Genomic DNA, 15167 nt, shown 5'->3' on the forward strand with positions numbered 1-15167 from the left:
AGATGCTTCCGACAGGCTTCCCGCAAAAGGGAGCCTGAGGTAAGACCCAAGAGGTCAGAGTCACCTTGAGATCCCTCAACAAGAGGCAGGGCCCTGGGAGCTCTGGCCCTGCCGGCGGCGACGTCCCTGGACCCACCTGGTTAGCCTCTGTGTGTGGCAGGCACCGTGCTAAGTCCTCTACGCGTATCATCGGCTCTCCTCCTCTCCACACACCTTGTCGATACCCTTTGTGGCAGAGACAACTATTTAACTGCTTCCCCACATTCCCCAGCCTTCAGGCAGTGAGGTGGGTGCACCTAACTAGTTCTGGCTGATGGGCCCTGAGTAGAAGTCACACTTCTGGGATGAAGCGTAGAAGAGCTGGTGCTTAAGCCTTTAGCTGCCCCCTGCTTCCTGCAGCAACCACGATCCTGCAGAGTGTGCACCTGCGTGACCACACAGAGGAGGGTCTCCCTGCCCACCCTTGCCGGACAAGTAGTCCCAGTGAGAGATAAACTGCTCTTTCAGGGTTAACTTGCTCCTGCGATAGAAACTGACTTATACATTGTCTTTTTATTTCTGTTTTACACAGATGAGCAAAGTGAGGCTTAGAAAGGGCCAGTGACTCACCCAAGGTCACAGAGCTAATAAATGGCAAGGCTGGCCTTGAACACAGGCCTCGGCTGATTCCTTGGCTCAGCATTCAAGGCCCCCCGAGGCCTATGTCCCAGCCCACCTTGCCAGCAGCCCACTGCACAATCCCTGATCAGTTGCACGGGTTACTGCCTGTTCCCTCCATGTACTTACAGGTTTCTCCCTCCGGTCCTCCCTGTGGGCCACAGCCTGGCCCCCACCACCCCTCCTGAGGACCCTTTCACCATCTGATTTATACCCCAAGGCTCAGCCCTAGTCCCCCTCTCACCATAGAGTCTTTCCCGATCCTCCCAGCCCCTACTTCCCCCTTCCTCAGCTGAGCTCTGGAGCCCCACTGCCTATAGTCACCGGACCCCGGACCCACGCTGCTTCTAGTGTCTCTCTTCCCTTGGGCATTATTATCAGCCTGAAACCTAGAATGGGATTTTCTTCTGAGGTTCTCATTCACACAGCGGTCTCCAAAGGGGGACCTGCACTCCCAGGGGATACAAGATGATCCACTGGAGTGTGAGAAAATGTTAGAATCTGTTTTTATATTTGTTTGTCTCCACCTTTTAAACTTTCTACCTTATTGTATATGTTTTAAAATTACATATTACATTTGCATAAACACATTTGGCCCCATGGGGCAGGGACCATGGATTCCACTTCCTGGACTCCCTGAAGTGGCCAGATATAGCTGCTTGTAAACAGCAGATGCGGACTTCCCTGGTGGCACAGTGGTTAAGAATCCACCTGCCAATGCAGGGGACACGGGTTCGATCCCTGGTCCGGGAAGATCCCACATGCCGCGGAGCAACTAAGCCCGTGCGCCACAACTACTGAGGCTGCGCTCTAGAGTCCGCAAGCCACAACTACCGAGCCCACGTGCCATGACTACTGAAGCCCGCGCGCCTAGAGCCCGTGCTCCGCAACAAGAGAAGCCACCGCAATGAGAAGCCCACGCACCACAATGAAGAGTAGCCCCCGCTCGCCACAACTAGAGAAAGCCCTCACGCAGCAACAAAGACCCAACGCAGCCAAAAAAATAAATAAATAAAAAATAAATTTAAAAAAACCAGCAGATGCTCAGTACATACAATTATCTCAGACAGGTAGATATGGAAAGACTTAGCAGGAGATGGAGGCATGGGTGCACGCACATATGTGTACACACATGAACAGAAATGTGACTGTGCACGCACGCGCACACACACACACACGCACGCGCACGCACACGCACACGCACGCACGCACACGCACACGCACACACACACACGCACGCACACACACGCACACACACACACGCACGCACACGCACGCACACACACACACGCACACACACACACACACGCCAACTTGCCCTTGTGGACCTGAGTCCTTGGGGGGACTGTGTCCAGTTGAGAGAAGCTGACAGGAGACAGGAGAGGGGCCAGGAAGTGAAGAGGAACCGGGCCTGGAGCAAGGCCAGTACAGCCACGTGTGAGGAGTAATTGCAGAGAACACCCCGGGCGGGAAAACCTAATGGAATTCCTGAGCAGAGTGGGCCAGGGAAGCAGCGGTAATAAATAGAAATTCTATTAAGGCTGTGACTGCTGACGGGCAAGGGAGGTAGGGCGAGGGGAAGGGCGGGTTGGAGGCAGGCTGAGAGGGTCCTGAAGGGATGGAAGCTGCCCCATCCAGGCCCGGTCCTTGGCCTAGTGACACAGGGCATAGCTAGGCTCACGGGAGCTGCAGCCCTGCCGGAGCCTCCTCCCTCCTGTCCCTCTTGAGCTCTCTCCCACTCGTGGCCCATGTCCATCCCTCTTAAGATTGGCTGGCCCTTGGGCAAGGGGATGCAGGTGTCCTGGACCCTCTGGAGTCTCTTTATGGCCTGGGATCCTCTGGAAGGCACTTACACTCCTTGCAAGGAAAAGGCAGGGTCAGTATTACCCCAAAAGCAGCAATAAGACTTTTCCAAAGTCACCATTGATACAAGAGCCTCTACCTTTTAAATTTTCTATTTTTTGTGTGTATGTTTTAAAATGTACATACTAGGTCAGTATAATGATCATGTATATACATTTCTAAACATAGAACTATACATTGGAGGTGTGTGCGCAAACATTTTTTACAGGGTGTAGGGGGGTTGGTCCACAAGTTTAGAGACTACTAATTTTTGCAGCCTTATTTATCCTCAGAACGTAGCAGGGGAGGCTGCAGCAATGTTTGTTTCTATGTTATAGATGGGGACCTGGGAGCCCAGTGACCCCTGGCATCCCTTCCAGGGTTGCACAGCCCGGGCCGGGTGCTGGGCTGGATGGCCATGCGTTCTGGGACTCACCTCGTCCTTGTCCACCACCTGGATAAAGAGGGGGAGGGCAAAGCCGACCTGTGCCAGCTCAGTGATGGCCACGCTGTACTCGGAGCTGTTGAACTCTGGGGCATTGTCATTGATGTCAATCACCAGGATGTTGAAGGTTGTGGTCACTGTGGCATCAGATGGGGTGCGGTCATCATTCAGCTCTGTGCCCTGCAGATAGAGGAATAAACACCCCAGGGATGAAGGTGGCCATAGTCACAATAAAAGTCATCATTTACCAGGGCTTTCTCAATGCTGGGCACTGCGCTTTATATGAACTATCCCATCTGATCCTCACCATAATCCCAGGTGGAAGATTCTATCATTAGCATCCCCGTTTTACTGACCTCCATTACCAATGGGGAAACTGAAGCTCAGAGAGGTTAAGTAACTTGTACAAGGACACACAGACAAAGCACCAAACTCAGGCAGTGGGATTCTAGAACCAAGGGGATGAGGTGGGGTGGGGAAGACGAGACAGATTTAGGGGTTCATCTAGGGGCAAAGGGAGAGTCTTCATTCATTTGGCAAATGATGAAACTGAGGCCAAGAACATCTGTGCTAGCAGATAATCAAGAATTAATTCAGCATCTGCTATGGACTGAACACTGTGCTAGGCACCGTGAAGGTCTGGGCTGGACTCAGAAATAGATGGACTCAGACACCTGGGCACCCAGTCTCTGGGCCAGAGTCCTTGGGCCGCAAAATACCCATTCCCAGTCCCACCCCAACCTTTTGAACCAGGATCTCTGGGCAAGAGGCCCAGGACTAGGTATCTTTTACCAGCTCTCCAGGGGATTTGCATTCACAGCCAGGTGTGGGAACTCATCCTTATATTTTATATAAAGATGGAAAAGCTGAACTCAGGGTTGCACAGTGAGTTGGTGCTGGGACTAGGGAGCAGCTCTCTCCATTGGAGCTGCCTGCCTCCGTAGGAAGGGAGCAGAGACAGAAGGGGAGGCTGGGAGGGGGCCTCGGGCTTGGCTCCGGATGGGGGAAAGGCCGTGTTAGCTTGCCCTCCCCCGCTGGCCCACATGTGCACATCTGGGTAGAGAGGACAGAGGCAGTGGGCGAGTCAGGACTAATCAATCCATCGCTGTCACAGGCCTTCTCAAGGTCAAGGAGAGCAACGAAGGGCCAGGCTGCACCATCCTTCCCATACCAATGGAAGGGCCTCCTTCCCAGAGGCTCTCTCCTCAGTCTTTGTACCACCCCCTCCTCTCAATCGAAGGCTGGGGCTGGGGAGGACCCCTGTGGCCCAGGCAGCGTCTGTACCCTAAACGGGTTTCCCAGGGAATGCCTCAGCAAGTTATTGATTTTAATTAAAACCAATCATGAGTGGCAAGGGGCTGCAGGGGGCAGGGGGCCATGGCTCCATCACACTTTCCGGGGTGGGGACCACCACAGCTCTGCCCCCTGCCTGCTGCATTGCTGTTTCTTAACCAGGTAATAGCCCCAGGGAAGCCACAAGAATTAGAAATGGGAGAAAAACCCCAGAAATGAGGTAAACCTAAGAATCTGAGTTGGCTATATTAGAACTTGAGATCATGGGATAACAGAGAGGACCGCTTGTGCCTCCTCACCCCTGAAATGGGGATGAAAGTTGCAATCCTCTGCAGTTGTTGATAAGGGCTGAGAAATGCCCAGCAGAGGGCCCCTGACAAGGCCCACATGTGAAAAGCGTTGGCCCTTCCTGACGGGGGCCCTGGGCACAAGCCCCGGGAATCAGTGCAGGGTAAGGGAACAGAAGTGACCCGCCTCCTGGACCCTCCGCCTGGGCACCGCTGGAGGCTGGCCCCACAGCGTGGGCATCCCCTCCACCCATGATGGAGGTGCCCAGCGCCCACTCTCACCTTCACAGTCAGGATGAAGCCATGGCTGTACAGGGGGTTCTCCCGGTCCAGCACGCCGTTCAAGGTCAGCGCCCCACTGATGTAATCCAGGGCAAAGATGCTGTTGGTATTTCCTGCAAGAGGGAGAACTCAGGGTGTGACTGGGGCCCCGGGCAGGTGGACAGGGGGCTGGGGCCAGGGCTCCTCTCTGGACATTAAGGACTAATCAGTAACTTAAAATGAGTGCTGGTTCCAGGAGTAGTGCAGAGAACTCTGGGGTACAAAGGAGCACATAGCCCAGGCAGCAGATGGCCCCGAATCACAGGATGAGAACATTATGCCCGTTCAGTCTTCCTCAAGGCGCTCTGACTGAGGCAAGGAGAAAGTCTTGGTTTGGTGCTTATATGTGTTTAACAGCCTGTCTAACACTTGCTTCTTTTCCTTCTTAACAGAGAGAGAGCAGGCTTCGGGCTCAGAGCCTTTCAAAGGGAGCAGTGCCCAGTGAGGACTCAGTGACTGCTATGTCTGAATATTTGTGCCGCCCCAGAATTCGTATGGTGAAATCCTAACCTCCAAAGGTGATGGCATTAGCAGGTGGGGCTTTTGGGCTTAGGTCATGAGGGCGAACCCGTCCTGAACGGGATTCTTCTCTTATAAAAGAGACCCCGCAGAGCTCCCTTGCCCCTTCCACCATATGAGGATTCAGCAAAAAGGCACCACCTGAACCAGGAGGAGGGCCGTCACCCGACCGTGCTGACACCCTGATCTCGGACTTCCAGCCTCCAGAACTGCGAGAAATAAATTTCTACTGTGTATAACCCACCTGGTCTGTGGTATTTTGTTACGGCAGCCGCAGTGGACTACGGCAGTAGCCTTGTTTTGTTCCCCTTGTGCTTATTTTTACGGTCATTTCCTATTCTATTCTGTTCTTTCTAGTCTATTCTACTTTACTCTACTTTTCTGTATGGCGGTGATATAAAGTTTCCTTTTATGATAAATATAAGTTAAAAACAAAATTCAGTTTTAGAATCATTTAAGTATTTATTAAAATTTAAAATATGTATTTAAAGTACTGGCAAAAATCACACACACACGGCACTGGCTCAAAGGCACCCCACCCCTCTCTCACCCACCAGCTTATGCTGCCCCACAGGTACCTGGCCCTCACAGTGGCTTCCGCAGGTTCCCCAGATCCATTCCTGCCTCCTGTCTTCCTCCCACCCAGGGCCAGCCCCTCCTCCTCCTGCTCCGGGAAGATGGTCCTATGCTCTCTCACTTACCCCTCCGGCCCTACAGGCAGTAGTTCCTGCTCTGTTTGCTCCCCAGTTGCTTCCTCTGTGTTAATGTGCTCATTTCACCCAGCCTAAAAGATGGGGGGCTTTCACGACCGTTCCTCAAGGTACCTGGACAATGCTGGGGACACAGTGGCAAGCATGTTCCTGAAGGATGGCTGGTTCCGGCCCACCTGGGCCCCCATACTCGCCCTTGTGCCCTTCTCATCAGGCTGTGAGTTAACTGGGAAACCCTCAATTCCACTCCCCTCTCCTCCCCATTAACCAGTGTGTTGGTCCATTCAAACACTCGCTCGCTCACTGCCATTCATTCACATATTCAGCGGTCCCCTGGACGGGTTGTCCTATGGCCAGGCCCTGTGCTTGGCGTTGTGGGGGACGCAGAGGTCACCCTGCCAGGATTTCTGATGCTGAAGCACTTACAGCCTTGTAAGGGAGCTCTGACACCCACAAGAATCAGCATCTCAGTGCACAGCAGGGAGAGGCTGTTCACACACAGGAAGGCTCAAAGAAGTAAAGCTTCATGGAGGAGGTGACACTAATTCCTTACACCACTGTCTAGCTGTGTGACCTTGGGCAACTTATCTAACCACTTTGCATCCTGGTCTCTTCATTTGTGAAATGAGGATAATAATGGATCTATCTCATAGGGTTATGAGAATTAAATGAATGAGAAAAAATATATACACGTGTACAGGCTTCGAACAGTTCCCGGCACAAAATAAGTACTTGATAAATGTTGTTTGAGCTGGACCCTGGAAGACAGGCGGGATTGGGGAAGGGGGTGATGGGCACGGATTCCATAGGCGGGAACTAATATCCAAGCCTCCAACACACAAGGTGGACACCAGGATCGCCCATGGAAGCTGCTGTATCTCCCTGCTCCGCCCCTTCCCCGGCTCTAAAGGGATCCGCACACAGGCTCATGTCCTCTCTTGGATTAACTAGGGCAAAAGTAGAGGGGAGACAACGTCCTTCTCTAACTTTAGACTCTGAGGCAGGGGCTGCTCTCAGCCCCTCTGTGCTGGCCGAGAAGGTGGCCCACTCCCAGCCCGCTGCAGAGGTTGTCTGAGGCAGGGGAGACACGGCTGCTGACAGCAGAGCCCGGCCGGGTCTCACGTCACTCTCAGAGTGTGGGCTTTGGAGACTCTGACCTGGGCCAGGCCAGGGAGGGGACGTCACTCCAGCCTCCACCTTGCCTAAGCCTGTGTCCTGCGGCCTGGGTACCCTCCTGCGGGCTTTTGTACAGCTGCCCTTGTGAGTGGGGAGGAAAGAGTCGCAAGGAGGCATATACATGCATGAATATAAAGGAGTTTTTTTAGCTAGGAATTCTGCTGCTGGGGAAACAAGAGGACATGTGCTTTCATCCGCTCATCATTAGCTAATCCACGCAGCAAACAATTATTGAGCTCCTACAGTGTACCTGGGACACCTTCCGGTGGAGGATGTCGCCCTCAACCAGGTATTCCCGTGACAGGGTGATCAGTGCTGAGATGGCTGAAGCATGGACAGCGCAGGGTGTTTTAGGGGCTGGGTCCTCGGGGCCCCTAAACGCTGAGCTGCAGGACTGCCCTGAGGCAAGACCTCCAGCCGCTTGCCTCTCACACCCTCTTCCCCACCACACACACAGGCATGGGGCCCGCCTCCTCAGCGCCCCTGTCCGGCATCCCATCATTCCAGAGTTTCAGATAAATTTATTCTTCCCAATAAAGGAAGCTATCAGTGTTTACATGTGATTCAACTTTTATCTTTGCCAGTTTTTTCCTATAAATCATTCGCAAACGAGAAGCCTCTTGTCGAACGATGTGCTGTGGTTTTCAGTTGGGAAAATAAGGTTATCACCCCTGGCAAACTCAGTTGGGTCCCGCACTCAGCACCTTTGCCCTATTCATGGCCACACTGCCCATCCCCAACTCCGAGTCTGTCCCCAATACATAAAATACCCCTCTCCCAGCCTAGGCACCTTCTCCAACCAACCTGCAGGCAAATACCCCTCAACTGGTACAAATTCAAACTCAAGGATCCTCCCCCCAACACACACACGCACGCGCACACACACACACACACACACACAAACACATTCTTTTTCACACATCTGTGTGGAGAGTTCACCTCTCAGCCTCCTGCAAAGTACGAGTGACTAACTGCCAAGACCAACAGTCAGAAAGGGTTACACCCAGGGAGCTGACAAGGCCAACTAAGTGAGTCACTGCCTCTGATATTCCTGCTGTCACCATGGCAACACGAGCACTCACTGGGATGCTGGCTTGGGCAGGGACAGGAGGTGAGCCCTGTGCCCCAAGCAGGGCAGGTCTCATTCAAAGACCGATTGACTGATCAGATCACTCATTCATTCCAGTTCATATCAAGCACCTACTTTGTGCAAAATGCTAGAGAATCAGCAGAGAAAAGCAGGCAAGTTTCATGTCTTCAGCCTCACACGGAAGATCTTCATTCAGAATAAAATCACACTATTGAGTGTATAAGAACTTGCTAAGCTAAGGCCCCTGAAGGAAAGCAACGCGGAACAGAGAAGCAGTTATGCCCTGAGTTCCAATCATGGCTCTGCTACTAGCTAGCTGGGTCACCTTGGTCAAGTTACATATCTGGGCCTCAGTTTCCTCGTCGATAATATGGGAGTGATAATAGTACCCACCCCAGAGTGTTGCTGTGAGGATTAAATGAGTTAATACAGTGTCTGGCACATAGGAACCTCTCAATAAATGTTGGCCGCCTGTCCTGCACCAAGACAGCACCATGGACCGTCTCCTCCACCCACCCCCACCCCAGGAGCCTGTGCCTAGAGCTTTCGCCCAGCGGGAGCACTAAGCCAGCCCATCCTCTTGCCAGGAGAGCCTCACAACCAAGGGCCCAGATGTACAAGGTGGCAGCCCTGAGGCCAAGGCTGAGAACAAAACCCTCAGGTCCACAGGGCATCGCACCCAGGGTTCCGGCCTCGGGGTGGGTCACCACTTCCTTGCTTCCCTCCTTTATCACCCCTCTCCCACCATCCGCCCTCCCCCGGGGGGCCGTGGGCTTGGAAACCATACACATAAGTTTCTCTGCTATCCTGGAAACTGATACCACCCTGTCAGCCCTCTGGTCTCCCAGACACTCTTTATCCAAGTCCCATGGGGACCAGGGGACTGGGGGTGCCTCACTGGGGGATGCCTTTCACCTGTTCAGCCCCCGCTGCTGAGCAGAAGGGCAGCTGCTTTCCCTGAGTCGACAGGTGCTGTCCTAGGGGATGTACCTGGCAGGGGAGGGGTCCTTGCAGGGAGTGAGGCTGCACCTTGAGCACCCTAAGACTTCTGGGAACTGGTGACTTAAAGCGTTCACAAGGGAAGAAGCAGGTCATTCCTAGCTCTGCTGGTTCTCTTATGGGACAGCCACATCCGCCAGGAGCTTCAGGCATCAAGATCTCTTCATATTTGCAAGAGGGAGGTTGAGAAGATGTGAATGAAGTCTGCAATAGCACAAAAGGCTGCTGAACGGAAGTCACAGCCCTCTTCCCCTGTTTATTAAAAAAATAGTAGCTACAGTTTGTTGAACACTTTTCCCTGTGCCAGGCACTGAGCTAAGATGTTTGCACAATTATATTACTCAGTCTTCACAATAACTTTAGAAGAAGACACCCTGTGTTACATGTGAGGAAGCAGGCTCAGAGAAGTTAAATAACTTGTTCAAGGTCACACGGCTGGTGAGTGGCTGGCCTGGAGTGAGATGTACGCCTCTCTTTTTCTCCCTGCAGGTGTTTGCCCTACACACAGGTTTGCACCCACTCTGTACCTGGCCTGGTGCTAAGGGACAAGGAATAGGGCGAGACAGATAAGAGACTGTCATCCTTCATAGAATGAGGTGGCAAATAATTTGCTTTTTTCTCAAGAGGGAGTCCCAGTTAAAAACTCTCTACGTTCTGAAAAGTTCTAGGTAAATTCCTCATAAAATGATAGAGTTTTATGTAGCAGCAGAATGTCCACGTGGCGATGTCCTCCAAGAGCTGGAGGGGAGGGGTGGATGGGGACTCGAGTGGGAAGACAGGGGCTGTCAGCACAAAGGTGGTGACATAGATAAGGCACTGGCAAGCCGGCCTTTAGGGCAGACCTATGGCTCCAGTGAGGATGCACAGGAAAATGTAGATAGAAAAGCAGTGGCTGGGCTTCCCTGGTGGCGCAGTGGTTGAGAGTCCGCCTGCCGATGCAGGCGACACGGGTTCGTGCCCCGGTCCGGGAAGATCCCACATGCTACGGAGCGGCTGGGCCCGTGAGCCGTGGCCGCTAAGCCTGCGCGTCCGGAGCCTGTGATCCGCAACGGGAGAGGCCACAACAGTGAGAGGCCCGCGTGCCGCAAAAAAAAAAGAAAAGAAAGAAAGGCAGTGGTCAGAGAGGCAGATGGGAAACCAGTATAGAGCCAGGTGCCCAGAGGCGGGCGAAGGGGAAGTTCTGAGAAAGAGATGGTTGACAGGGTCAAACCGTGCCGAGAGAGGCTCATGATAAGGAAGATGTGGCTAAGGTCCCCCATTTGGATCTTCAGATGCCCCTGGAGGTCAGACTGTGAGATACAGTGGCTGAGGGGGGCCCTGGGGACTGTTAGTACAGGCGCTGCTGCCGGGAGTTTGGTGTAATAAACAGGGAGAGAGGCCGAGTGGCGGATAGAGGGCGCAGCAGAGTCAAGCAAAGGGCTTCTGTTTCATAGATGGTCAAAGGCAGAGGGAGAGGGAAACTAGATTGGAGGGTGTGAAGGTGAGGGTAGAGGGTCAGACTCGGAGACAAGGCGGGTGGCTCTCTTTGGGCCTTGAGGGCTCACCCTCCCACCTCCTCCTTCCGTCAAGGCTAGCAGGCTCTCTCCTTCCCCAGGCGCCCCTCCTCCCGGCCCCTGCCAAATCTCATCACTCCCACACCTTGTCCCCTTGTTATCTCGCCCGGCAGCATCTTGACCCATGGCAGAGCTGCGTCTGGGCGAAAAGCAGTTTAGTGAGTGGCTGATGGTGCGTGTGGGAACACAGCCTGATGACTTTCAATTGCTTTGTCTGCTCTGCTGGGCTGACAGCAACCCACTCTTGCTGCCCCCAAGTTAAAGGAAAACCAATGGCTCCCACCTTGGTCCTGTCTGTTCTTAAGGTCCATTACCAATGTCACCAGCCTCAGGAAGCCAGTCCTGGAGGTTGCGGCCTCTCTCACTCCACTGAGCCCCAGAGCTGGGCTGGCACCCTCAGAATAGCCCTGTGCTGTGGGACCTCCCTGGTTCTCATATCCAGAGACCCAGCGTCGCCCCGAGGGTAAGGGCTAGGATGTCATGCTTCCGTCCCCATGCTACCCAGAACAATGCTCATTCCCTATCTGTTGGATGGCCTGAAGGTTCTTGGCCCCCCCTAGGGGTTAGGAAGGGTCAATGAGCACACGCTAGGTGCGGGCATACTCTGGGTCTGGCCATGCTGGGCCATGGGGTTGAGAAAAGAAGAAAAAAAAGCCATGCTTATGAGGAGCTCATGATCTAGTTGGTCTTCTGGGCCCAAGTAACATTCCACTCAAATGCTAGTTGCTGAATGGATGAGAGGACTAGTGGGACCCTGATCCCTCACCTGGCCTCTGACTCGCTTGCCCGGCCCTCCCCAGGGCCAGGGCCAGGGATCCTTCCCAGGGAAGTGAGCAGAACTGGGATATGTATCCCCTTCCCCCTGGTGCTCCCTCTTTCAGCCGTAGTCTCTGCCTGGAGTCTGTTACATCAGCACCCTAGTGAAGACTGCCTACTGTGCGTGAACTCGAAGGATGCAAAAAAGACCTAAGCACCAACAACAGATCTGCCAGTTACCAGCTGTGAGACCTCCTGCAAACTGTGAATTCCTTTGAGCCAAACCCCTCATCTGTAAAGTGTGGATAACAGCTCCCACCTCACGGGACTGTGTGAGGATCAGGCGTGATCATGTATGTAAAGCACCTGCAGTGGTGCCTGTCTTGGTTCCCATCCCTTCTTTCCCTGCTATGCCTGTTTTCTGAATACAAGAATTGGACCAGGTTAGCCCCAACTATGGCCCATCTTATCCAGAATGAGTCAGGAGGGGCCCTCCCCACAATATCCAACATGCATTGTGCCTGGCGCTGTGCAAAGGTGTTTTTTTTGTATATTTATATAGGATGTTACAAAAAACGTGAGTGAACTTTTTGGCCAGCCCAATACATTTCAATTTTCACAAAGCTCCCATGAGATAGGTACAATTATCCCCATTTTCCAGATGAAAAAACTAAGGCACAGAGAATAACTGGTCCTAGGGCAGAGCAAGGGGTGTAACAAGGAGTTAAACTCAGCTCTCACTAAGCTAAAGAGCTCCTGTCCTACCCAGAGGCCCCTGGATTCCCCCTGCCCCCTCCCAGGGGTAGTTGTTAAACAGCAACGTGTGTGCCGTGTATGCCGCCCGGGCCAGTGGGACAAGCTGGGCTGCAGTCCCATCACTGTCCAGTGGAGCCACATAATTCTGACTGGTACAGACTGTATCACTGCATAATGAAAATTGGGAGTCAGCCTGAGATATGGGCTTTGGGCAAGATATCTTATGAATTAAAAATTGTTACTTAGCTGCCTGCTGACAAAGGGGGCCAAGTCCCGGGTGGCACCTGGGCTGGGCTGCATTGAACAGCTCTGAGACCAACATATGGCAACCAGCGGTGTGGGTTACCTTGGCTTTCTATCAGAGAAGGAGATGCAGGCTGAGAGCTTGCCGCCCCTCCTAAGGACCATCAGGGAGGGGGCAGATTAGGCCTAGCCCCTCTCCAAAGCTTTCCCTGAAGCTGCCTGGAATGCTCACCCTGCAGATGTCTGTGGTTGCCTTGTCTGCATTCAGGTCTCAGCTCAAAGGTGGTGGCGACCTTTGAGGGGGCCTCAAAGGAGCCCTCTCTAGTCACCCCACCATCCTACTCTCACCCTCATCACTCTCTTCTCCCTTATCCTGTTTTATTTCCTTCAAACCACTTCTACTTTCTGAACATCTCTTTTCATCTGTTAATGTGTTTGCTTACTGCCTGTCCCCCCACACTGGAATCTAAGCCCTGGGAGTGCAGGGACCGGTTTCTCCAAGTGCCCCTGGTGATACACAGTAGGTGCTCCACGAAGGCTTTGGACCGATGCACGGGCTGCAGCACGGGTGTCAGGGCACCATTCTGAGGCTAGCGTACAAGGTTACAGGACAGAATGGTACCAGGGTGACTTATAATGTCACACATCACAGAGACCATAACTGCACCAGGGCTATGAGGAGGAGTCAGCCAATTAGCAATTCCAACTGGGACTATCACACCCACCCTACCACAGTGACACGTTTGTTTGAGCTGAGTGCATCTTGTTAATTACAGTTATTACCGACCAGTCCTGGAAAGACGATCTTTGAGCCCCCGGCAAGCAGGTGGGAATTGCAGTCTGCTTGTCTTATAGGCGTTTCACCAGAACGACAGTTTTCATTAAGCTCAAGTACACCAATAAATGATCACCTCTCGTAATAAGACCACAGACTGGACTCTGACTAATCTGGGTCCAAGTTATGAAACATTAACCTGAGTAGCCAAGGGTAGTAAAGCGTATTATGCTAGGGTTGCTAAGGGTCAAGCCAGGCCCCCTCACCTACAGCAGCATCCAGCGCCCCACCTATAGGGAGAGGCGGCCCCTGGTCCTCTAACGACACTTCAATGGGGATCAGCAAGACATTGCCAGGGGCCAGGGCTGCTATCAGAATCTCCTGATTTCCTGAAAAACCTTTACTCTGTAACCAGGCAAATTTCTCCAAAGGGAATAAGCATGGATGTGCCCACAGGTGCAGCTCCCAGGATTTTCACCGTGGTGCTGTTTACTGAGGAAAACTGGGAACAACCTCAATGTCCAACAATAGGGATTAATTACGTTATGATATGAAATTCGGTCATCCACTAAAAATAATGCTGCAAGGAGAAGTTTGTGACTTGAAAGATACATGTTTGACATTTTCCCCCCAAAGGAGTCATAAAATAGCATAGTTCCGTAAGACACATTTTTTGTTGTTGCTTAAAAAATATATATATATAGAAAAAGGAATGAAATGTTGACAAAATGTTAACAAAAATGACCTCTGGGGCTTCCTTGGTGGTGCAGTGGTTGAGAGTCTGCCTGCCAATGCAGGGGACACGGGTTTGGGCCCCGGTCCGGGAAGACCCCACATGCCGCGGAGCGGCTGGGCCCGTGAGCCATGACTACTGAGCCTGCGCGTCCAGAGCCTGTGGTCTGCAACGGGAGAGGCCACAACAGTGAGAGGACCGCGTACCGCAAAAAAAAAAAAAAAGATCTCTGAGTAGTGATGTGAGAGCAGTGTTTCTCAACCTCAGCTTCCCATGACATTTGGGCTGGATAATTCTTTCCCGTGGGAGACTGCTCCATGCATTGTGCGGTGGTTAGCAGCATCCTTACCCTCTAGCCACTAGAAACCAGTAGCACCCCTTCTCCCAGATGTGACAACCAATAAGTCTTCAGACCATTGCCAAATGTTCCCTGCAGTGAGGGTTGAGGGGGCCAAAATCATTCCTGGTTGAGAACCATTGTTCTAGAGCCATTTCAATGTTTCCTTTTTTTTTTTTTGCGGTACGCGGGCCTCTCACTGTTGTGGCCTCTCCCATTGCGGAGCACAGGCTCCGGAAGCGCAGGCTCAGCGGCCATGGCTCACGGGCCCAGCCGCTCCGTAGCATGTGGGATCTTCCCGGACCGGGGCACGAACCCGTGTCGCCTGCATCGGCAGGCGGACTCTCAACCACTGCGCCACCAGGGAAGCCCCAATGTTTCCTTTTTGATTTATGTGAATTATACTTGTAAAAACAATTAATATAAGTACGTTAAAGAGTAATCCCCAAAGTTCTAGAACTCGATAGTGGAGATGGGTGCACGACATTGTGAGTATATGTGATGCCACTTTAAAGTGGTAAATTTTATGTTATGTATATTTACCACCAAAACCCCCCCAACATTTGATGATGTTGCCTATGTGTTCCCCCAACATTTGATGATGTTGCCTATGTGTTCCCCCAACATTTGATGATGTGTGCCTATGTGTTCCCCCAACATTTGATGATGTGTGCC

General features: G+C 52.5%; 1 protein-coding gene across 1 annotated transcript in view; it reads right to left on the reverse strand.

Moving 5' to 3' along the window:
- The window catches only part of CDH23 (cadherin related 23), a 392970-nt gene that overhangs the window by 216200 nt on the left and 161603 nt on the right, over window positions 1-15167 (reverse strand). Inside the window, 2 exon segments of the mRNA XM_060034829.1 lie at window positions 2936-3124; window positions 4807-4919. Of these exon segments, the coding sequence (XP_059890812.1) occupies window positions 2936-3124; window positions 4807-4919 (302 nt within the window).

The sequence above is a fragment of the Delphinus delphis genome, chromosome 16 (genome assembly GCF_949987515.2).
Source record: "Delphinus delphis chromosome 16, mDelDel1.2, whole genome shotgun sequence".
Lineage (NCBI taxonomy): Eukaryota > Metazoa > Chordata > Mammalia > Artiodactyla > Delphinidae > Delphinus > Delphinus delphis.